The 22,036-nt window shown below is 57.5% G+C and overlaps 6 protein-coding genes across 6 annotated transcripts; 5 read left to right on the top strand and 1 right to left on the bottom strand.

Moving 5' to 3' along the window:
- Window positions 1-3,658: 3,658 nt before the first annotated feature.
- On the top strand, window positions 3,659-6,814 carry BKCO1_3900028 (zinc finger protein dhhc domain containing protein; the record flags this gene model as incomplete). The annotated part of the gene is made up of 1 exon (XM_020275335.1): window positions 3,659-6,814. One exon carries the CDS (start codon window positions 3,659-3,661, stop codon window positions 6,812-6,814), a length of 3,156 nt encoding a protein of 1,051 aa, XP_020128605.1.
- A 3,138-nt stretch (window positions 6,815-9,952) lies between these two features.
- Window positions 9,953-10,441, bottom strand: BKCO1_3900027 (mitochondrial 54s ribosomal protein 31; the record flags this gene model as incomplete). Its single annotated transcript, XM_020275334.1, has 3 exons — window positions 9,953-10,005; window positions 10,085-10,314; window positions 10,392-10,441. 3 exons carry the CDS (start codon window positions 10,439-10,441, stop codon window positions 9,953-9,955), a joined length of 333 nt encoding a protein of 110 aa, XP_020128608.1.
- Window positions 10,442-10,610: 169 nt separating this feature from the next.
- Window positions 10,611-11,194, top strand: BKCO1_3900026 (trafficking protein particle complex subunit 2; the record flags this gene model as incomplete). Its single annotated transcript, XM_020275333.1, has 2 exons — window positions 10,611-10,795; window positions 10,861-11,194. The coding sequence occupies 2 exons, from the start codon at window positions 10,611-10,613 to the stop codon at window positions 11,192-11,194; spliced, it is 519 nt and encodes a 172-aa protein (XP_020128609.1).
- Window positions 11,195-11,931: 737 nt separating this feature from the next.
- BKCO1_3900025 (het-s domain protein) lies at window positions 11,932-16,136 on the top strand (the record flags this gene model as incomplete). Its single annotated transcript, XM_020275332.1, has 4 exons — window positions 11,932-14,789; window positions 14,954-15,530; window positions 15,588-15,744; window positions 15,799-16,136. 4 exons carry the CDS (start codon window positions 11,932-11,934, stop codon window positions 16,134-16,136), a joined length of 3,930 nt encoding a protein of 1,309 aa, XP_020128606.1.
- Window positions 16,137-16,962: 826 nt separating this feature from the next.
- On the top strand, window positions 16,963-18,422 carry BKCO1_3900024 (mitochondrial carrier; the record flags this gene model as incomplete). The annotated part of the gene is made up of 2 exons (XM_020275331.1): window positions 16,963-17,019; window positions 17,127-18,422. 2 exons carry the CDS (start codon window positions 16,963-16,965, stop codon window positions 18,420-18,422), a joined length of 1,353 nt encoding a protein of 450 aa, XP_020128607.1.
- Window positions 18,423-19,156: 734 nt separating this feature from the next.
- On the top strand, window positions 19,157-21,236 carry BKCO1_3900023 (nuclear distribution protein; the record flags this gene model as incomplete). The annotated part of the gene is made up of 2 exons (XM_020275330.1): window positions 19,157-19,390; window positions 19,545-21,236. 2 exons carry the CDS (start codon window positions 19,157-19,159, stop codon window positions 21,234-21,236), a joined length of 1,926 nt encoding a protein of 641 aa, XP_020128612.1.
- Between the last annotated feature and the right edge of the window lie 800 nt (window positions 21,237-22,036).

Raw genomic sequence — 22,036 nt, 5'->3', positions numbered from 1 at the left:
AGCTGAAGCAGATATCCGGCTGTAAATGGGCGAATGGAAACTGTACAAATGAAGCCAGATATACGATTCCACTACGCATGTAGGCGGGCTGGTTTCTCTCTTCACCGACTATGCCGCCCTCATACTTGCATATTACAGTCTTAGGCGAGTGGCCTCATCAGGTAGTTAATGAAAGCCCGGCCTAGCCGTCACAATCACGAAAGGTCGGACAAGCGAACGAGTTCGCCACATACTGCCGAGAGAGCCAAACGCCTGTGCGTTGGATTTCTGACACTGTGGCGAGAGAGCATGATGGGGGAAACAGGTCGACGTTCAGGTATCGGTCAAGATCGTCAACTTTCCAGCGATAAAGCCTGTCACGCAATGGTCATCAGAATGTCCCAAACTGTGTGGTTTGCCTCATTGGCGGCGAATCCTCATTGCAGGAAAAGAAGCAAATGGAGCCGAGTAACGTCGGGAGCTCCATTGAGAGGCTTGCGTTCGCATTCGACAATGGCGCGTGGAGACTAATTTAGTCGGTGAGGAGCTTCCAGCTCAGCGTTGACGTGTTGAAGGATTGTAGCGACTTTGCGGCGATGTAGGCGTCATTCTCTGATCTGGAGATCAAATCCGGTGTGGAGCCTGTAGATCAAGGCGGTAGAAACAACAGGATATCTCGCAACCGAAACGCCGGGTAGCTGATCAACTACTATGGTGAGCGTCCGCGTATCATTCCATCGTGATCCGAGCCACGCCACAGACCCACAGATACCGTTGACAGATGTGGGGTTAAGCGACCTTCTGGCACCATCGGCTCCGGTGTGAATAACTGGACCAGCAAGTATGGGAAAAGATGAGCGGGGAGGACCGTCCTGAATGCCGAAGGTCAGGGAACACAGCAGGCCGGCCAACGCAGGAACAGCGAGTCGTCCTGCCTCTGGCATTCTCTCCACCGCGGAGGGGGCGCCATTCCGGTATGCTTACGAGGCGACGGGGCGGTCAGGCGCGGTGGACATCCGTGGAGACAACGAAGGACGATGGGTGCCTGCATCGATGATTGGTCAGTACTCGATATTCCCGTGAAGAAATCATCCTTTATCGCGTGGCAAGGGCTCTTAGACACTGGTTTTGACTGTTGTGCGACCAACTGCCGTTTGTGGCAGCGCGCACGAAGGCAAAGACTGAAGGAGAGGTTACACAACATAAATGCATGGAGGAACGAAAGAAGGCGATTAAGCCGTGTTGCAAAGTAAGCTTGAAGCACGAGGCTGCCAGCAGTTCGGGCAGCAATGTGCAGCATGGCGGTCGATTCTGCAGCTAGCAGCGGGAAAACGCCAATCTCGACCCGAAGGCGATATGATTGTCCTCCAGGTGATCTATCCGTACGTGTTGCAAACACATGGCCTGCTGCACTCCTTCAAGTCGCAGTCTACCGACTCGCGCCCCATCCGGCGGAAGATTCTTGTTCGCCGTTGGAGCGGTGTCGTGGCTCAGCTAGTCTGTGTTGGGGGAGAGCGAGTCATTGGCCTGCAGACCAGCGAAGTCCGCTTGACGTCAACAGCTCGAAGATGCGCTGATAATTGTAGATCCCGCAACCCTGCTCATGAGATTGCGCAAACGCGGATGGTCGAGACCCTTTCGAGCATTCAAAGCCAAATCCAACGGCCCGCAGCAAGGGTCCAGCGCATGCCGACGAGCCTCGAGCCTGCCGCAGAGGGGACCCTGACGATGCTGCGGTGAGAGGAGAGCGGGTCAAGGGATTCTACGGGTTGTCAGGTGGTCTGCAGCTTCTCCTCGTGGGTCGTGGCGACGTGGTCCGGAATGCCAGGTCCCGCAGTAGTTGAAGCTGCAAATGTTGCCCGATTGGTGAGTGGTAGTCTTTGGAACTGCGCAGCAATGTCCGTAGGCATGGGGTAGATGCGGGTTTGCGGCACTTGGCACATCAACTCCAGGGCCTGCAGACGAGTACGCAGACGAGCTGGCGGATGACCAGATTCAATCTGAGCACGCACAGAAGGTCGAACGCCACGGACAAGGCCCTGGGGCGGATTCTGTCTCCATCTGATGCGTGTCCTCGCAGGACGCTTCTCTCTTGGCCGCCGCCGCCGCGCTGCATGTAGCTGGTGCTACGGCTTGTCCCCACATATGATCTTAGGATTAGTAGAAACGCCGTTCTGCCGAGCAATGGCAAGTGTGGGAAAGCAGCCAATGACCATATATGGAGAATCTGGAGGATGGAGAGATGCGCATGCCCTTTTCAGTAAGATTCTCATCATTCGCCTCTGCGGAGGATGCCATGGCCACCGCGACGCTGGCCGGACGCCCGCCTCATCTGGACGCGGACGCTGACCGGCGGAGCGCCAGGCTCATAGTGGAGATTACAGATGCACACCCCTCCACAACGGCAGCAGGGTCGAGAGCGTCGAATGTTGAAACGTCGAGCCGAAACAGCATGGAGACCGATGTGGAGTCCTGCTCAAGTCGCTGAAAAGCCCGTTCGCCAATCCGTGAGGGATTATTTCCTCAGGGCGGATGGCACAGGTAGGGCTGGCCACACTGCGGACGAAGCCGCGCGACATCAGAAGGGCCGTGTCAGGAATTGGCCGCGGATCCGGGCCAGCGCCAGAAGGTAGGTAGACGAATGGCAGGGATGCGCCGATCGCCCACTTGGCTGAGCGTGTGCTGCACCAGCACACAGACACAGCAGGCGGGCGTAAGCCTCACTCGTAGTACACGCAGCAAGGTTCCCTGGACCTGAAGCAGGAGGGGACAGGCCGTGGCCAAGCAGCGCGTTTAGCCGAAGCGCCGACCGGACGGCGCGGCGGGCGTGTGGGCAGGCGTGTGGGCAGGCGGCTGCGTTTCGCGGTGAGACGCAGTAGCTCGCTGGCGCTGGGGCGGCGGGAGGAGAGTTGGCGGACTGAGGGTGCACCGAAACGAGCGCGAATGGGGAGGCGGGCTTCGACAGGCCGGAGGCTAGTCGCGGACTGACGTAATTGGCCGGCATCAGAGGCAGCCGCGCAGGCTTTCATCATCACCGCCCGACGCTTCAAGCGCAAGCACAACCTACTTTTTCCCCGCGCTGCTGCTCCAGTGCACCGCCCCATACCGCACCGCGTCTGCAGAATTCCGCGATCTTCGGCCTGCCGCCGCTCCACCGTACACGAGACCCCGATCCTCCGCCACTACTCGTTGGCCCGCGCCCGAGCCTTATCCTTGCCCGCCTGGCGCATTAGCTACATTGCACGGCCATCGGGTTGCCATCACGTCGAGTAGGGCTATCGCTCGCGCGCTTCATGTAAGGCCCGCACTCAAGTCCGAACCCTGAAGCTGCGGCCAGCCGGCCTGCTCCACTCTAGAGCCTGCGAATATCTCCTCCGCCTAGCGCACTGAATAAAAATTGTGAGGCCCCTCCCACCCTCCAGAGCGCCTGGCGCCTGAGTCCTTTCGAAGCCCCCATTGCGGCGCTGAAGCTGACATGGCAGTCCGTAGCCCAAGCACCTGCCGCCCGGCATCCGAAAACTATCCCTTCAACAGGCGCCTCTCCCTGCCCATAACCCAGCCCTTTCCGCTCGCCCACGGACACGGGAAGCCGCCATCCGTGCCTTGCCGCACTACTACAATCCAGTATACCCCGCCGCACCCCTCCAGCCTCAACCCCGCCTCTCCGCGACATCAAAACATGGAGCCGCGTTACTACAGGTCCTCCTCGCCGGGAAGCCGTCGCATACACAATCCTGGTCGAGCAACAACAGGCTCCTTCAGCTCTTATGACACCTACCACGACCCCTACAGTAGGTCGCCACGGTCAAGCGGCGACCGCATCGCACCCTCGTCCAACACCTCGAACTATTCGACTGCGCCGAGCGCTGCCACGCGAGCCAGTGCGGGGTATGATGCATACACTGGCAGGCCGCGTAGCTCCACACTCGAAAACTCACGGCGGCCAGCGAGCACCCTGGCTGCTGGCGTGCCAATTCGCACCACTACTCACAACACCGTGGTGCACGCTCATGATCGACCCTCGAGTCCGCTGACTCGGGGCCACGATAGCCGCGGCAGTGCGTATACCGTTGCGACTGCCACCGCTCCCGTGGCGAGACCATCATCCAGACAAGGCCACAGCCATGGACACAAGAAATTCTACAGCATCGATGATGGCAAGGCCGTAAGAGTCGACCCGCGCGAGGCAGACCTCCTCCGTCGCCACAACGGCAACGCCAGCAGCAACGGCCACAGTAGCAGCAACGGCCACAGCCGGTCATCTTCGAAGACTTACCACACGACCACTCAGCGTTATCCCGTGCAGGACACGGTTGACGAAGGCTATTCGTACACGGATGCTGCTGGCATGTACCGAGATACGGAGCCCAGCTGGCGTCCTCGCTCAGGGAGCGTGGAAAGCCGCACAAGGCGGCCGATGAGCATGGTTGAGCCCTATGGTCCTCGTTCATCGGCCCGCGATCTTACTGGACCACCTGTTACCACTCGAGGCTTTGACAAGATCAATGGCGGTATTGCAGCTGCATCTGCGGTTGGCCGCAGTGGAAGTGTCAGAGATTACGGCCATGCGCGAGCCTCGTCACGCGATCGATCACACGAGAAAGCCGGTACTGGTGATTCGTATTATCGCGATGAAAGCTTGTACGCGCCGCCACCTCCGCGCTCAGCGTCTGTACGGGCAGCGCCGGCCCTTCATCAAGACTTCAACGATAGGCGAGATGATCGTCGCGATGATCGCCGCGATGACCGCTATGGCTACCGTGATGAGCATGAGGACCGAGACCGCCTTCGGACAACCCGGCGTTATGAGGATCCCGACGTTGAAGCGAGGGGCTTCGGCATCAGAGCACCTAGTGTTGGTCGTCCAAGCAGTGTTGGTCCTGGGAACGATCCTTACCACTCGACTCGCGATGAGATCCTCGACCGGCGATATGCACCACCGCCACCCCCTCCATCCGTTCCGGTCTATCCTCTCGACGCTGGAATTTCTGTACCGAGTGCCCGCGATTACATTCCGGATGCTCCACGCTCAGCACGGTTAGAGTCTGAGCGTCACGGCAGAGACTACAGGGACTTTGAGCGGGATCGCGTCAGTGACCGGAATGGCGATCGCGATTGGGATCGACCAAAGGGCTATGACCGGGAGCGCGACCGCGAAAGGGACCGTGAGGACCGCCGCGACGACCGCCGTGAGGACCGCCGCGAGGATCGCCGCGACAGAGACACTCATATCCCAAGCGTTGTCCCAGCTGCTGCCGCCGCTGTCGGAGCCGCCTATGGCGCTCAGCATCTTGCAGAAAGTGCCGCGGTGCGTCACCAGCGGGATCGTGAAAAGGAACACAGAAGCGATTCCGATGATGAAAAGAAGCGGCGACGAGAACACAGGAGCGATTCCGACGAGGAGAAAAAGCGGCGCTCTCGGAAGCCCCCATCTGATGATGGCGAAGCCCCTCGCGAGCGACACTACGTCGACAAGGATGATGTCAAGGACCGAGAGGACCGTCGGCAGGCTCCTCCCAACATCGATCCAGATGAAGAATACCGACGCCGTCTCCAGCAGGAGATGGAGCGCTCGGCTGGCTCAGCCCGCGACAGGGATAGCGAGTCTGATCGAGAGAAAGAGCGTCGTAGACGCGATAGAGACCGGGGCGAAGCTCCTAGGGACCGCGCACCCGATACTGCCGCTCGTGATGTCTCTCGACCGGACCGTAATGGAGACCTTGTACCGGACCAGAAGCCAGATCGGAATAGCGAACGCAGCAACAGTGTCTTTGGCGAACCCATAGTGGATGAGCCAACCTCGCTGTCCGTATCGGAGGAGAAAGAGCGAGACAGCCGTGTCCGCATTGTGTCGCCCCCGAAGTCCGATAAAGACTCTCCACCTCCTCCAAGGGGTATCTTGCGCAAGCCAACTGAAAAGTTTCCCGAGGACCCAAATCCCATCCGCGAGGGAGTCGCACCTATGAAGGATGCGAAAAAGGGAAAAGACATCCCCGTTGACGCTCGTTGGACCAAAATCGATCGCCGGCTCGTCAATCCCGAAGCACTGGAGGAGGCCAAGGAAAGGTTCGAAGAGAGGAAGGACTGCGTGATTGTGCTTCGCGTCCTCACGCGCGAGGATATCCAGAAGCTTGCGGATCGCACAAGAGAGATCCGTGAAGCCAGAGGTAATTACCCACCTGATTCTGCTGCGCTTTATTCGTCATTTTTCGCGGACTCGAGGCAATCTCTCGCACATTCCTCGTCAGGGTCATCGTCGGGCAGCGATGCCCGAGGCAGAGGCCGAGATGACGCACATTCCTCTGAGCACAAGCACCACCGCAAGCATCGCTCTCGCAGTCATCGTCGGCATGAGGATGAGGAAGAAGACAAGCATCATCCTCATCACCATCACCAGCACCAGCACCAAGATGCGGACCCCATTTCTTCTGCTTTATCCGAGGGTTCCGAGAAGTTGTCGAAGTCCAGAGCTTTGACCGGCATTCTTGACACTGTTATCGATGTGCTAACGCGCCCCAAAGAAGAAGAATACCAACGTGGAAGCGGTGAAGATCGTGACCGCGACCGGGACCGCGATCATGAACGTGAACGCGAACGCGATCGTGGCGAGCACCGCAGCAGCCACCGCTCCTCCCGACGCAAGCACAGAGACAGGGAGGACGACGATTCACTCGAGAGTAACGAGGAAGATGACGACACCAAGGAGAGACGCCGAGCTCCTCGCATGATCGAACCGTCGAGGGAGCCGCCTGAGGATTTCCGCGAGAGGGACCGGGAGCGCCAGCGCGAGAAGGAAAGAGAAAGGGAATTTTGGGTCGATCCGTCGAGGCAGTGATTTCATGAGTCAGCCATACGAGGGCATAGTGGGAAACCTGTCACGCGCTGTTTAGGACGCTTAGAGCCGGATACGTGCGTTCACTGATGAGGGTGGATTGGATCATATCTCTCCTGCTGGCTTCGGGAGCACGCATGTTATAGCAGGAGCTGGAGCCCATGTCGCAGGCGGGACGGGAAGGGACATGAGAGACATGGGATACTTGGATGGGCTAAGGAGGGGTGTGGGAGAGCGTTACTGGATCTTTGTTGTGTGTTTCTTGACGAAAGCGAGGCATTGGAGACGGAGAGAGCTTATGGATGCATATGATTCTTGCGTTAGAAGAGAAGGGTATTTTCTTTCTTCTTATTTTCTGTCTCTCATTCTCGCAATTTCGCGGGTTCCTTTGATATCATCTCCTTGTGTCTGGGGTCGCTCAATGGTGAGCTGGCTGGCTGGCGCTGTGCGTTCGCCTCTTTGATGTTTGGACGGCTAAGAGGGGTGGAGTAGGTAGCGGTAAGGACGGACGGGAGTACAACAGGGCCACGAGACTATACCTTCTTCGTCTTTTTCTCTTCTCTAAGTATACCTGTTTTGTTTCTTCGAATAAGAGACTCAAGCATAGCGATGAAGATCTTTTTTTCGTCTTCTTCAAACTGTTCTTCCCTGTTGTTGCGCGATTCCCCATATTGCGTGCTCTTACTATCTTCATGCAGATGAAATTTCAAAGTCGTACAAGATGATGGAGATCGGAAGAGCAAGCACGAGCAACCCGTTTGCATGTACAGCGTCAAAAGAAATTATGGGACGACGACGGGCATGACGCGGTTACTAGCATGACGCAAGCTATAGATAGATGTTCCTACTCCTCCCTCTCCTGCGTGCCGGCCTGCGGACTTCGGGAGCTCTATGTCGATGTCTGTTTTGTTTATTATTGCAACAAGGACAGAGTAATCGACGCTCCTCTCTCTCTCTCTCTCTTTCTCTCTCTATGCATTGATATCCAATCGGAATGCACACACTTGGACTGGCTGGCCACCTTCTCTTTCCCGTTGCCACATTAAGTAAGCGATCGATCCTTCCGGAAGGTAGGAGGGCAAATGATGACGAGGAGACAATTCCACACCCTTGTGACATCATATATCGTGTATACAGTACGCTTCCCACACCGCTACGAAATAAGAGGGGGGGCGCCACGCCCATGCCGTGCAGCAGCTAGCCTAGCGCTGTGCTGCTTTAGTCGTGGGAGCAACGCGATTGGTTCCGCAGATCCCCTCACTGTACAGAGAGGAGAGCAACGCGATTGGTTCGGCCGCGTATCACCTCACTGTGCAGATGCAGAGAGGGGAGAACACGTGGTGATGGTGCTTCTCGCCCCCCTCCCTCCCTCCCTTCCTGCTTACATTCTTTTCTGTCTGCTCTTTCCTCAACATGCGTGATGCTTCCTTTTGCGCTCTACGTCCGAGTGATGTGAGGGGCTTTTTTTTTTTGCGTCACTATGCAGCAGGTGGTGTGATTTTTTGCTATCTAGTGACACAGGGCTAGCGCGACGACTACGGGAATCCTACGAGTATTGGAGTTAAATTCGGTGGTATCGTGGTGGCGATGTGATGGGTCAGAATTGGCATTGGGTCACAGAAGAAAAAGAAAAACAGCTGGCTGTCAACTTTCGGCTTCGGCGCTTATCTGTATAGTGACGCAGGGCAACAGCGGCGGGAGTGAAAGCCGGTTCGACGGGTCTCAGAGACACTTCTTTCCTGAGCTGAGGGGGCCGGGTGTTATCGAGCAATGTTGGCTTTTCACGTTGCAAAAGGCGTGCGTGGATGACGTTTTGGTAGGCGTACAGGGCGCGGATCTGCGACGGTCGAGGGGGCGAAGGGTAAGCGGGGCGTGTTTGTGGATGCCATGTGGTCGGGCGGTGGCGATTGGTTGGAGATGACGATGCTCTCGGGGCCAGTGGCGGCGGGTTGCTTTTGCTACTTTGCGTAAATTTAGGGAAGGGAAGCTCCGGATTGGAAGAGGTAGGGGAGTGTGGCGGGCTGGAAGGGCTGCGGTGTCGCTCTTGATTTGAGGGGTTTCGAAGTGTTACGTCTTCGTAGGAATGGGATTTACTGGTGTTGTGGCCGCGATTGGTCTGCGTTGCACTGTAGACATCAGTGGATTGTGTTGGGTACTAATCAGAACGATACCTTCAACCTTGACTGTCAAATAAGCATGCCGCTTGGTCTGCGTCCCGTACAGTGTTCCCAAATTAGTACTTGTCGCAAAGGTCGACACAAGTTCTACATAGCATTGGGCTAAGCGCTTACCTTTCGAGGCTGGAACCAACCATACATCGAGTAAAGGTCAGCAAAAACCTCGATGTTGACTCGAGCTGGCCAAGCGGGAAGTGTGAAAACGTCTGACTGACGTAAATAAATGGCTTGACCTTCAAAAATTAGTAACAGCAGCAGTACTTCATGGGAACCCAAGCCCTAAACCAGTGTATTACTGACGATGGCCGGCAGACTCATATCAAGCGAGGCCAAACGGAGACCTGTTCTCAGTCGAGACAGATTTGTTGAACCGCATATTGTGTAAAAATAGTGGAAGATGTGGTGTCGGCGCCATGTATTCATAACGGTGGTGTAAGCATAAATTTGAGTGAAATGTATGCGAAGATAATCAGATTATCAGCCGATTTCACGAAGCCCGGGCTAAGATGGACGACATCTCGAGATTAAGGAATATGACAGATATTTGAGGAAAACTTTCATAGTTTCTTGTAAAGCAGCTCTTCGGGAACATTGGATGAGACTGGAGTGTGAGACGTGGTCGTTGGCGTTGAAATGATTGTAATGGAAAAGCAGAGGGGTTCCACGAGTTGATCTGCAAGCACAGCAACTGGAGTTGACCACAATCAGATTGTGGCGTATGAAGTGAATTGAAGTAATTGGTATCATTAACTTTTACTAAGGCAGCGGAAGGAAAGATGTAGACCCTTCTATGATTCAAACGGTGTAGTGCGTTCTTAGGCATCGATGCTTGGAGATGTTCAGGGCGGAGTCCACTACCATGGACCAGGTGGCATCGTCAACAGCGCCAAGAAATGCTCCCATGACTCCAGAGGTTACCGTAGATATGATACAGCAGGTAGGCTCGTTTCGATTTCGCACAGCCTTAGAAACCAGGCGGGTTGAGACGCTGGGATACTCTGGTCCACTTTGGAAGCTCTGCACTGCTTATTAGCCACAGGCTGCAGCACGGACAATGGCTCTTCCGAGAACAGGAACGGTTTGGGTATCCACATACTGTGTATTCCCTTCCTGTACTTCTTCTCATAGCGGGCGAAGATGGTGTATTTGTCCCTAGCCAGCATCTCGGCCTCGGTGGGCATTTCCTCCATCCAGCGGTCCAGCTTCTTGGTCGTGGTGCCTTCCTTGGCGAGTGCCTTGTCGACGGTAGCGATCACTCTGTCAACCGCACGCAAGCGCTCTCGCTGCCGTTGCTTCTGAGGAGCGGACATGCGCCACGGGATTTTCCTGTGGGAGTGTATCAGCAACGGATCGCCTGGATGAGGGACAATGGCACTGGTAGCCAGAGAGGCGGCAATGCTGACCAGAGAAGACCTCCGGAGAGGGGCTGCGAGGGTCTGAAGGCTCCGAACATGGTGGGCTTGCAGTGTGTCGCAGTCGGCGGCGCTGGCGATGGCGCGACGACTTTGGGCCCGCAGCTCACCGCCTGGGCAGAATGCGGGCCGGGGGCGTCACCCCGGAGCTCGAGTGCCACGCTTCCCCACCACACCTCGCAGCTCCCACTCCGGCGCCGGCTGCTCGTCATGTCGTACTACTTCGCCATCGTCGGTACAAGAGACAACCCGCTCTTCGAGCATGAATTCGGCACTTCAAGAGGCGGCGGCGACGGCATTGCGCGCTTCAGAGACGACGCGCGACACATGAACCAGTTCATAGTGCACAGCAGCTTGGATATCGTCGAGGAGGTGCAGTGGGGCACTGGCCAAATGTAAAGCAGCAACGGGCGAGCCTGTGTCTCCGCTGCCAAGCACCAGCTAACGTGCCTCGTCGCAGGTATCTCAAGCACATCGACCGCTTCCACAACAACTACATCTCGTGCTTCCTGACCGCTGGAAACATCAAGTTCCTCCTTTTGACCTCTCCCAACCCGGACAACCCTCGCTCGTCTGCCGCTTCCATGTCCTCAGTGCGCAGCTCCGCCTACCCCTCGTCGAGTGCATACAATCCCACTGCGCCTGCTGCCGAGGAGGCCATCAAGAACTTCTTCATGGAGGTATACGACAGCTGGGTCAAGACCATCATGAACCCCTTCTACTCGCTCAACCAGCCGGTGAAGAGCCCGGTCTTCAGAGCGCGGGTCGCTGCTGCCGCAAAGAAGTATCTCTGAGCGAAAGAAAGAACGACCTCAACACAGCCAGAGCACAAGGAGATGGCCGAGTCCGAGACAGTTTGGCCATTTATCAATATACCGCGCCGGGAGAAAGGCTCACCTCGGCTGGACTGGGGAAGGGAAACTCACACTGCTTACCCTGCCAGAATCCGCAGGCATCGCGCGTCGGTCCAGGCACACCCCGCTCATTTGGCAGTCTTGTGTGCATGCTTCTGATTGTCTTGCCTGCAGAATGGAGCGGCGCGTCAATGATTGGATAATGATCGGGGATACGGCGAGAACCTCGGCTATAAGGAGCAGGCAGGCATCAAAGCTACTCCGGCGGCCCGGTATACTAGACATGTCTTGAGGCTTCAATATACTCAAGACTCGGAAATCAATAGTAACGAATTAATGTATGCACGTCAGGTGTTGAGCCACAGCGATGCGGGACGCGTACGCCAGAGTGGTGGCGGCTGGATCGGGCAGGGCTGAGGGCGGCAAAGGGCAGAAGGACCAATCAGCGTGCCCAAAGTTTAGGCAGCAGGATCATGCACCGCGGCAGCTGCCCTCGCCCGCCCCGCGAGCTTTTTCTCTGGGGCCTAATCGGCACTTCTTCTAAATAATCGAGACCCCGGCGCCTCTGCCGCTACTTGACACACTGGCCCGGCTAGCTTCGATGTTGTTATCGCCCTGTGCAGCAGCGTAAGAGGGTGTTCCCGCGCTTCACGACAACAGCCCCACCTCACGCCAACATGTCCGCTTTCGCCCACCTCCCCCGGCGCCTTACCAAGCTGTACGCCGACACCAAGCAGGACATCAATGACGAGCAGGCCAAGCTGGAGAACGTGCCCGAGCTGAACGCCCTCCATCGCCGCTTCCGCATCCAGCGAGATCGCCTCATCGCATGGGGTCTTGAATGGAGCGACAACAGCTCCGCCGCATCCCAAGGCAGCATCGATGAGTCTGTTGCCCAGGCTGGCCTGACCGAAACTGTCACGAGCGTTCTCGGCACCATCCAGGACATCCTTGACGAGGCCGACCGCATCAGAGATGCAGGCGGCCAGAGTCCTTCCGACACAAAGAAGCCGTCTAGTCCGAGCAGCTGGACACCTGCCGACAAATCCCGCTACGAAGACCTAGCTCGAGATCTCACTACTTCCATCGATACCCTTTATGACCTTTCCAGAGCAAGGAGGATCTCGGCCGTTGGAACCCCTTCCCGGGACACCAAACCACATCTGGCCAAATCCGAGTCTCTTCCCTCCACTCCCTTCAAAACCCCTTTCTTGGATGACGACTACACCCAGTCCTCCCTCACTCTCGTGAGCCCTCCGACAGTCTCTGCTTCATCAACCATCGAGACAGAGTCTGTTCCTAAGATTGACCCGTCATGCCTCATTCTCCCTGAAGAAGAACCCCCGCCATACGAGAGCATAGGAGTCCCGTCGTGTACCCGTCTGATCGGCCATTTCCGTCGGAGCCAGTCCTCGACCAACCCCTGGAGATTTGAGTCCGGAGACGTTGTGACAATTCCTGTCCTCATCGAGTATGCGGGCTTTGATCCAGTCTATCGGATGAACGAACTCTCACCACCTTTGGAACGTGTCGAGAACCTACTTGATGTCTTTGCCCGAGGCGTTGGCCGCTTTGGCGAGGGTTCCGACGCCCCTGCCTTTGGCACTCTCAAATGCGTGGGCTACTTCGAGGACCTTAGTCAGCCTCGATTTGGATTCGTTTTTGAACTTCCAGGCTTCGTGTACGGTGGCATAACTCGGGCATTGCGACCTGCCGAATTCCAAGCAATGCGCCCCGTCACCCTGTTGAGTGTGTTGCAGTCCAGCGCAAAGAACAACGTTGCAGTACCCAATATTCCTGCTCTGGAAAAACGGTTCCGCATAGCCCTGAATCTGGTGCTGTCCTTCAGCAAGCTCCACGCCAGCGGCTTCGTCCACAAAGATGTCAACAGCAGTAACATTCTTCTCTTCCGCAAGCCGAAGGAGCCGGGCCACAGTTCCAAGCATCCGCAGTACGAGCTGCAGTCACCTTATGTTTGCTCCTTCGATCTCTTTTCGGAATTCAACGTCGAGGTACAGTCGACTGGTTCCAACATTTACCGTCATCCTCACGACCCCAGAGCACAGACACCATCACAGTCAGCTTATGCTCCACACTTTGACATGTATGGGCTTGCCCTTATCCTGCTTGAGATTGGCTTGTGGATCCCCCTTTTGGACATCTTTAAAGCCAAATATACCCTCGCGGATTTCAAGCTTCGCCTCGAAGATATCTGGATCAGGAGATTAGCTGGCAAATGCGGCACAGCCTACATGCAGGCGGTGCGAGAATGCTTTTCGGCTGCAGACCGACACCTTTCGAGCACAGACACCAAGGTGGTCTATGACCGCGTATTGGGACGACTCCACAGATGCACTCTCCTGGATGATGCAGACCCCTATCCGTACGATTTGGGGCACCATTTGACAACTAGCCCTTCTCCTAGCCCAAGCCTCCTGAAGCGCGCGCACGACCAAGGCCTGGGCATGAAGCGAGCGAAGCTCCAAAAACGGAACGTTGCAGAGTTCACCGAGCGTTTTCCTCATGAGCACAGCAAACCGTTACTCGCCCACGGAGAGGCTGTGGAGGGCAATCCTGAGCTCACTGCATTCTTGTCTCTGTCTCGCTCTCCCGAGTCAGGCTTAAGAGGTGGTGGGGAGGATCTCGCTCCCGAGCGCCACAAGCATGGCCACGACATTCGTTCCCACTCGCGGGAAGCGCTAGCGCCTGTAGACGCTGCAAAAATCATTCAACGAGCTTGGCGAAGATCTCACGGCAAGATGACTTTCAGAGAATACAGGAAGAGAGTCGCCATAATCCAAACCAAGTGGCGGGAAAAGAAGGCTCGGTTGACATCTGCATCTCAAGAGGAGCAACCGCCGATGCTGCATCGAGCCGTGACCGACAGCTACCCGGCTCCTGCTATGGACATCACCATCGATGAGATCAACGTGCAGACATCCATAAAATTGAAGCAACAAAAGTCTGCAGCAAAACGAAAGCTACTGGTACAGCCGCTTTGGAGACCTACACCAAGCATCGCAGCTGAGTGGGACCAGACCATCCTTCCACGACTAATGCGCATATGTGAGAGGGTACTCCGCGACTCTCCAGAGAGCTCCAGCATTGATCTCTTTGGCATTGGCCCGTCTCCTTCAGACGCAAAAGCTACCATAGTCGTCACCTGTGCCAGCACGGCAAAGGTGAAGGCCGCATTGGCGAAGAAGTTTAGCTACGATCGTGCTGCCTTCGATCTTAAAGTCCACAAAGGAAAGATCAAGCGCTCCAAATTGACGAGATCCACTAGGAGGCGGAGAGCACCGTATCGATCTATGATGGATGAGGATGACGAGATACCGGCGCTGAACGGATGTTTTCAGCAACGCCCAGTGTGCGGTGCATCCATCGGGGCGTATAATGGGGAACACCTGCCACCCGTATCGTATGGAGGAGTCGTGCTGGTCGATGGAGAGCCGTTCGGAATGAGTGTTCACCACATGTTGGACACTCCAAGTGAAGACGAGAGTGAGTATGGCGACGAATACTCAGATGTGGAGTAAGTGTTTCCCTTGAGGCTTTGCGCGCCCGCCATTCTCGAAGCTCCCTTGAATTCCTCCATCTGAGCCGACAAAAGGTGGATCTGTCTCCCTCGGTAACTACCATGCTCTTTCAAAGGCCACCCATACAGTTTTCAAAGCTTCAGCTAACATCGACTTACAGAAGTGAAGATGTTCTGCGATCGAGTGCGAAGGCTCCCAACTACAATTGGACCTCGCAGATAGGCTCGCAGCCTCTGTTGCATGATTTGCCGGACATTCCGCAAGCGTTTGAAATCTCAGACGACGAAGATTTCGACGATGGCGCCAGCAGCTATGCCTACGACTCTGCTGATGAAGACTTTTCCGACTCGGAGAGTGAAGCGACATCATCCGAACCCGGCGACATCCCAGGCATCGAGGCGGGCGACGGTGAAGAGATTCTCATTACTCAGCCCGCCATCGACGACGTCGAGGACGACTTCTTCCCTTGTGAAGAAGACCGTGACGAAGACCATCTCGACTCACACGAGTTGGGGCACGTCCATGCCTCGTCTGGGATTCGGCGCTGGAACCGGGATGGTGTGGTTCATGAGATCGACTGGTCTTTGCTCAAGTTGAAGGATGAACGGCTGCAGCCGTACAATCTCATCCAAGGAGGGAAGAGATACTGCGTGCAGCCGGCGAAGCTATGCCCAAAGCTGGTGGACCCTGTGGACAGGCGACATTCCACGCCAGAGGAAGACGAATATCCAAGTCAAGTAAGTCTTTTCGTCGGTGGGAGCGTGCGGGGTCGTGATCTAATTTTCCCAATAAAGGTTGCTAAGGCAGAAGACCTGGGTAGCCTTCAAGTTCACAGTCTCGGACGGACAAGTGGTCTGAAAGGCGGCATCATTAGCCATACAATGACCGCGGTCAAGATCCATGGTCGCAAGTCTTATGCCCGAAGCTGGCATGTCAGCGGAGGATTAGGTGGTGAGTGATCAAATGCACGTATTCCCAGTCCAGCAGCTAATTGTTCTACTACAGTCGGCGGTGATTCGGGCGCTTGGGTCATTGACAATGAGCATGGCCGCATCTGTGGCCATGTCCTTGCGTGGTGCGACAGGAACCACGTGGCATACATCTGCCCCATGCAGGTCCTTTTGGAAGACATCAAACGTACGTTGGGAGCGAAAAAAGTCCTTTTGCCCGGCCAGCAGGAGGAGAATGCAGAGTCGTTCACGTCGCAGGCCAAGGGAGGGTTCGACCTTCCCGACATCAAACAACTCAGCATTGGCGATGTGGATGGGGGGATCAGGAGTCGGTTCATGCAGAACCCCAGCAAGATTGAGGTCGTGCGGGGGAGGGCCGGCCAGATGGCTTGAGAGGTAGTGAGGCGCACGCATACATGATACCCATTGTTTCCAGGCAGTTAAATTCAACCAACATTGTTTACAAACAAATTGCGATCACGTCCGGGGTTGTGTTGTGACTCAAGGCTGGCGAGACTTCGCATGGGCTGCCATCCCCTGTTGCGGACGATGTGATACGTCGAATCTCGCATGTAGCGGCTGATGTTTTGGGCAGTTTGGCAGGCCTCTGATACACGAAAAATGGAGTCCCGCCCGCGGGTTGGCTGGACCGCGCTCTCTTTGCAGCGACCCTTGCAATATCTCCCACCAATCGTGACTTTTCCTGGTCCAGATCAAATATGCCGTTCTCCACTGCGAGATTTTCGCGACTTATGCTTTTGTGCTCTCCGGCCATGCGCCACAGCCGGCCAGCCCAACCCACAGCGCCAGGCCATCACGGTATCGATTTTTGTGCGAGATGACTCGTATCGCCTTACCGGGTGATTGACCGCGTGCAGCCGTCTGAGCCGGGACAAGATTGCTGGGGTGCATGCCAAGCTCTTTTGAGCGTCGCGGATGACGTGTGTGGGTTTGTGGACCGAGGGAAGCCCAGCCCGCCAACCCCAGACCGCATGCCGACATCATCATTTTCCAGCATGTGAACGCAAACGTCCGACGACACCGGTGGATGGCAGAATATTATCATCATCATCATCATCATCACTCCAACCAGTCCTGTTTTCTGCTCGCGAATGCAGACTTTGAGCGTTGCTTGCTGCCCGCCTACCTAATCCGTAGCTGTCCGCCGCCGAAGCAATTGCCGACGACGACTTGAGAAGAGACGTACCGCGCCGCAAACATGGCCGACAATGGCGACGACGAGGCGGCCGCTGGATTCCTCTACAACAGCCAGCTGGTGCGTTCGTTCCAAGAAGCTTTCTCCCGCGTCGTTCGCGGCGGCGAACGGTTTCCTCACACAGCTGCACTCTGCGCTCGTTGCTAACGGCCGTGCCTGCCCATCAGGATGCTTTCGACCTCTACCACATCGTCCAGGAAGAAACCAGGCCGCGGCGCGCCCCGCTCGGCCCCGCCTTGCCCGCGCTCGGCCACGCGACGTCCGGCGCGCTGGGTTCCGCGATAGCGAAGCTGCTAATGTACCCGCTCGACCTCGTCATCACGCGGCTGCAGGTGCAAGCACAGTTCGAGAGCGGTGATGGTAATGGCGACGATGATGCCGACTACAAGGACATCATCGACGCGATCAAGAAGATTTACGCCAGAGAGGGCGGGCTGCCGGCGTTCTACAGCGGCGTGGCGCAAGACCTGGCCAAGAGCGTGGCCGACTCCTTCCTCTTCTTCCTGGCGTACAATTTCGTCAAGAGCAGCAGACAGGCGCGCAAGGCGGATCCGAAGAAGGCGCTGCCGGCGTTTGAGGAGATTGCCGTGGGCATGGTGGCCGGCGCCTTCTCCAAGTTCTGGACGACGCCGGTGCAGAACATCGTCACGCGCAAGCAGACGGCCAGCATGGTGGCGGCGCGGGACAGGACGAGCAGCGCGAGCCCGGAGCTCAGCGCGCGCGACATCGCGCTGCAGATTCGCCACGAGAAGGGCGTGCGAGGCTTCTGGTCGGGCTACTCGGCCGCCCTCATCCTCACGCTCAACCCGGCGCTGACGTTCCTGCTGCACGAGTCGCTGCTCAGGCTGGTGGTGCCGCGCGCGGGCCGCGCGAAGCCCGGGTCCAGGGTCACGTTTCTGATCGCGGCCTTCAGCAAGGTGGTCGCTTCGACCATTACGTACCCGGTCTCGCTGGCCAAGACGCGCGCGCAGGCGTCATCGCAGGCCCCGACGGAGGAAACGGAGGGCGGCGACTCGCTGCGGGAGAAGGACTCGAATTCGGCCGCGACGAAGCAGACGAAGCGGGCGGGCCGCGCGACCATCTTCGGCTCGATTCTGGCCATCGCACGGAGGGAAGGCATGGCAGGGTTGTACCAAGGGCTGGGTGGGGAGGTGCTGAAGGGCTTCTTCAGCCACGGCCTCACGATGCTGATGAAGGAGCGCATACACGTGGTGGTGATCCAGCTGTATTACCTCATCCTCAAGGCGTTGCGGCGGTATCCGGGCCCGCAGGAGCTGGCGGCGCAGGCGCAGGAGGAGATGCGGGAGGCGGTGGAGGCGGGCCGAGAACTGGTGGGCTCGGCGTCAGAGAAGCTGGCGGGCGCCATGGAGCAGACGTCGACGCAGGTGGGCGACGTCTACGGCAAAAGCGTTGAGCGCGCGGCGGAGCTGGTCAAGCGGGACGGCGGTAAGCAGGGAAATTAATTTAACAGTATTGAACGGGGAGGGTCCGTCGGCGAATTTTTCTCGTCTGTAGCTGTCATGTGCGTCGTTGTGGGTGGAGTTTCGGGCGCCTCGCGCTTGCTGCGATGCGAGCCCAAGTGAGGGTGCCTGCCTGCCATTCCCTGCCAGAGCCATTGCCAGCTGCCAAACGCCACTACTGGGTACGCCGTGCACAAATGCGGCCGTGACGTGGTCTCGGGCGTGCTCAACGAGATCGGCCTTAGGACTGCAGTCGCGGGCGCTCATGCAAGTGCAAGGATTTCCGGAGAAGATCCCTGCGGCCGGGCTGTTGCTTGCGCGACCGTGCGAGCGCCCGCCTGCTGCTGGCGAGCCAAACACCTTCCACACCTACTCCCTCTTCCGACCGCAACCCCACGGACGCGCCGCCGCACACCAGGACATGGGCGCAAATGCGAACCCGCGGCAATAGAATACCTGACGACCGACCTCGCGCGCCCCCCGACGACATCGCGCCCCTACCCGCCCGTGAAACCGCCCAGGCCTTCACACACCGCTCGGCACAGCCTGCGGCAGGGACACACGCCTAACGCGCCTCCACCGCATCGCGCCGGACGACGACACTCACGACACACCCTCTTCCCCGCCACAACGACCTCACGTGACGACTTCATAACGCCGCCCCGTAACGATAACCCTCCTACATCACCGGCGGACCTCTCGCGCGAGCGAAGCGCGAGCAGACGCACACCACCCCAATGTCGACACAGGACCGCCCCCCGTCGAGCCCCGCGCCCGGCGGCTCGCTCGAAGCGGACCTCGCTTATTACAAGCAGCAGTATGAGCAGCTCGAAGGCGAGCTGCAGGAGTTCCAGGCCTCCAGCCGCGAGCTGGAGTCGGAGTTGGAGAAGGACATCGAGGCGTCGGAGAAGCGCGAGCGCCAACTGAAGGAGAAGCTGGAGGGCATGGGCTTCGAGGTCGAGGAGTGGAAGGTAAGATACCCTCCAATGTTGCGGCCCCGCGCATCGCGACCGTTGTGGTCGTCGCGGTGACTCGGTTGTGGGGCCCGCTGGCGGACCCGTTTCCAGGGGGGCCCGTCGTCGACGAAGATGAGCGACAGCTAACGCGCATCACCCCGCACGCCAGGCAAAGTACAAGCAGTCCAAGACCGAGGCCAATGGAGCGCAGAACGCTCTCCAGAAGGAGATTACCACCCTCCGCGAGACCAACCGGTCGATGCAGCTGCGCCTCCGCGACATCGAGGTCGCCAACGATGACTTCGAGCGCCAGGCCCGGAACCAGACCTCGTCACTGGAGGACCTCGAGCAAAAGTACAACATCTCCATCGAGCGCGGAGTCATGTTCGAGGAGGAGATCAAGGCAGGCGAACAGGAGCGTGAGGAGCTGCGGATAGAGAACCAGCGGTTACGTGACGAGCTCGCCGACATCTCCATCGAAGCCGACATCGTGAAGGAGAAACTTCGCATCGCCGAAGACACCATCTCCCGTCACCGCACCGAGAAGACTCACGCCCTGGTTACCGCCGACCACGGCCGGTCACGGTCGCCCGTGTCGGAGACGTCGACGTCGGCTACGACCGTATCGTCGCCTACGACGTCCACACCGCCACCCACCAAGTCGAACCGCACCAGCGCCACGACTCCACCATCCCCCAACTTTGCGGAGTTCATGGATCGCTCCAAGGATATGCGTGGCGTTCCGATCCAGCGTACAGGCTCCATCGCCTTCCACGACAACACGCCACGTCCCAGAGACTATGGTGGCCCACAGCGCACGCGGCACAATCGGGCCCCGTCGATGCCGTGGACTTCGGCGAGTGGCCGCTCCTCACCCACAAGGGCACGCAGACCTACACAAGGCCATTCGTACAAGCCTAGCCGTGATGGAGCACTCCCTCGCTCGGGCTCGCTGTATCAGATTCGTGGGCTGATTGGTAAGATGCAGAAGCTCGAGGCTCGCGTCCACAACGTGCGCAGCAAGCTGCCTGCACCTACCAACACGCCTCCGCGCGCCAGCCCTCGCGGTGGCAGCGCTCAGAGCAACCACTCACACCAGCCCTCGAACACCACGGTCCGCTCAGCCGGCCGGCAACGGACTAGCGGAAGCACTAACAGCTCTCTCAAGGATGGCGAGGACAACAGCACCACCGGCATCTCGAGGCTGAACTTTGGTGCATCCGTAGCCAAGACTGGCAGCATCTCGGGTTTCATGAGCGCTCCCAGCGACACGTTGAGTGCCAGCAGCCGGCCCACTAGCCGCGCCAGTGAGCTCAGTGGCGTCAGCAACGGCTACGGTCGCCCCGTCTCTCGTGGCAGCGGCCGGCCTCCGTCGCGCGGCAGCAATCCAGGCCGCGGCACCCCGCTAGGCCACTTCTCCACGAATAACACGACCGAAGCCCGCCGCCCTCGCACCAGCGCTGCCAACTCGAGTTTCTGGAACAACGACAAATACGGCGCTCCCACTCGCACCAGGACACGCAACAGGGCCAACACGCGCTCCCAGTTCGACGACCTCGACGAGCCCGGATCAGGTCCCAACGCCCACCGCGACAGGATAGGATCCATTTCCACGCCTCTCACGCGCAGCAAGACGAACGACTTCAGTCGTAGCGTTGGCTCCAACGGTTCCGGTATCCCGACGCCCGGCACCGGCATTCCCACGCCCTCTGGTCTGCCCAGAAGAAAGAGTGTCTCGGCGCCCAAGAGCCGTAGGCCTAGCATGGATCAGGGTCCGGGTGCAGGCATTCCGCCGGTCCCGCCGATTTTGCAAAGGCCTGGCCACACCAGGCAATTGAGCGAGGTCGGAGAGACGTGGTAGAGAAAAGACCGAAAGACGAAAGACGCAGCGATCCGGTCAATCTGGGAAATCGAAGTGCTCGGCCAGATCGGAGATGGAGAATTCCAGGGGGATTGTGGAGCATAGAGTGCCACGAGGCGCGGGGCTACGAGGCGCTGTCCCTGCCCCCAGACCGGACACCGCTTGCGTGCGGACAACGACAACATGACCTAAAAAAGCTTTCATGCTTTTCCTATCATCATCACCACCACCATCATCATCATCATCATCAAGACTTTTTTCCGATCCGATTCATCACAGCAGAGTTCAGCCTTTTCAGCCAGGAAGGGAAGAAAAGACGGGCTTGAAATTCACAGATTGTCCTCTGGGTTTGTTTGCTTTAGCGAGGACATGGGCGGGATTTCAAGGCGTCTTTGGCGTCCTGGCGTTGCAGAGCATTTTTTCGTTTTCTGGTTGGGGTTTATCTCGGAACCTTGGGCTGGCGCTTTCCATCTGCTGTTGCCATTCACTGCTGCTTTTCCTCGTCCTTTTTCCGTCTCCAGTTCTTGCACAGAACCTTCACACACAGACTCTCACATTAAAGAAACACGAGTCGCGACTGCCTTTTCCTTTTTTCCCTACAACTCTCAAAAAACTCCACAACTATTAGGCCGACCTCTTGACCTTAGCACACCTGCTACTCTCTCAGTCGTTGGCTTTCTCGCCGACGACTACTGTTGTTGTTTTTCTTACCTTTTCGGGTACATAAGATCATCAGTTCACCGCATGATACCCCCCTCTTCCTTTTTTGTTGCTGTTCTTTTCAAAGACTGCTGCTATAC

This window comes from Diplodia corticola, assembly GCF_001883845.1.
Source record: "Diplodia corticola strain CBS 112549 chromosome Unknown scaffold39, whole genome shotgun sequence".
NCBI classification, from domain to species: domain Eukaryota; kingdom Fungi; phylum Ascomycota; class Dothideomycetes; order Botryosphaeriales; family Botryosphaeriaceae; genus Diplodia; species Diplodia corticola.
The sequence above is the reverse complement of the archived record's forward strand: the minus strand, read 5'-3'. Positions and strand labels throughout refer to the sequence as shown.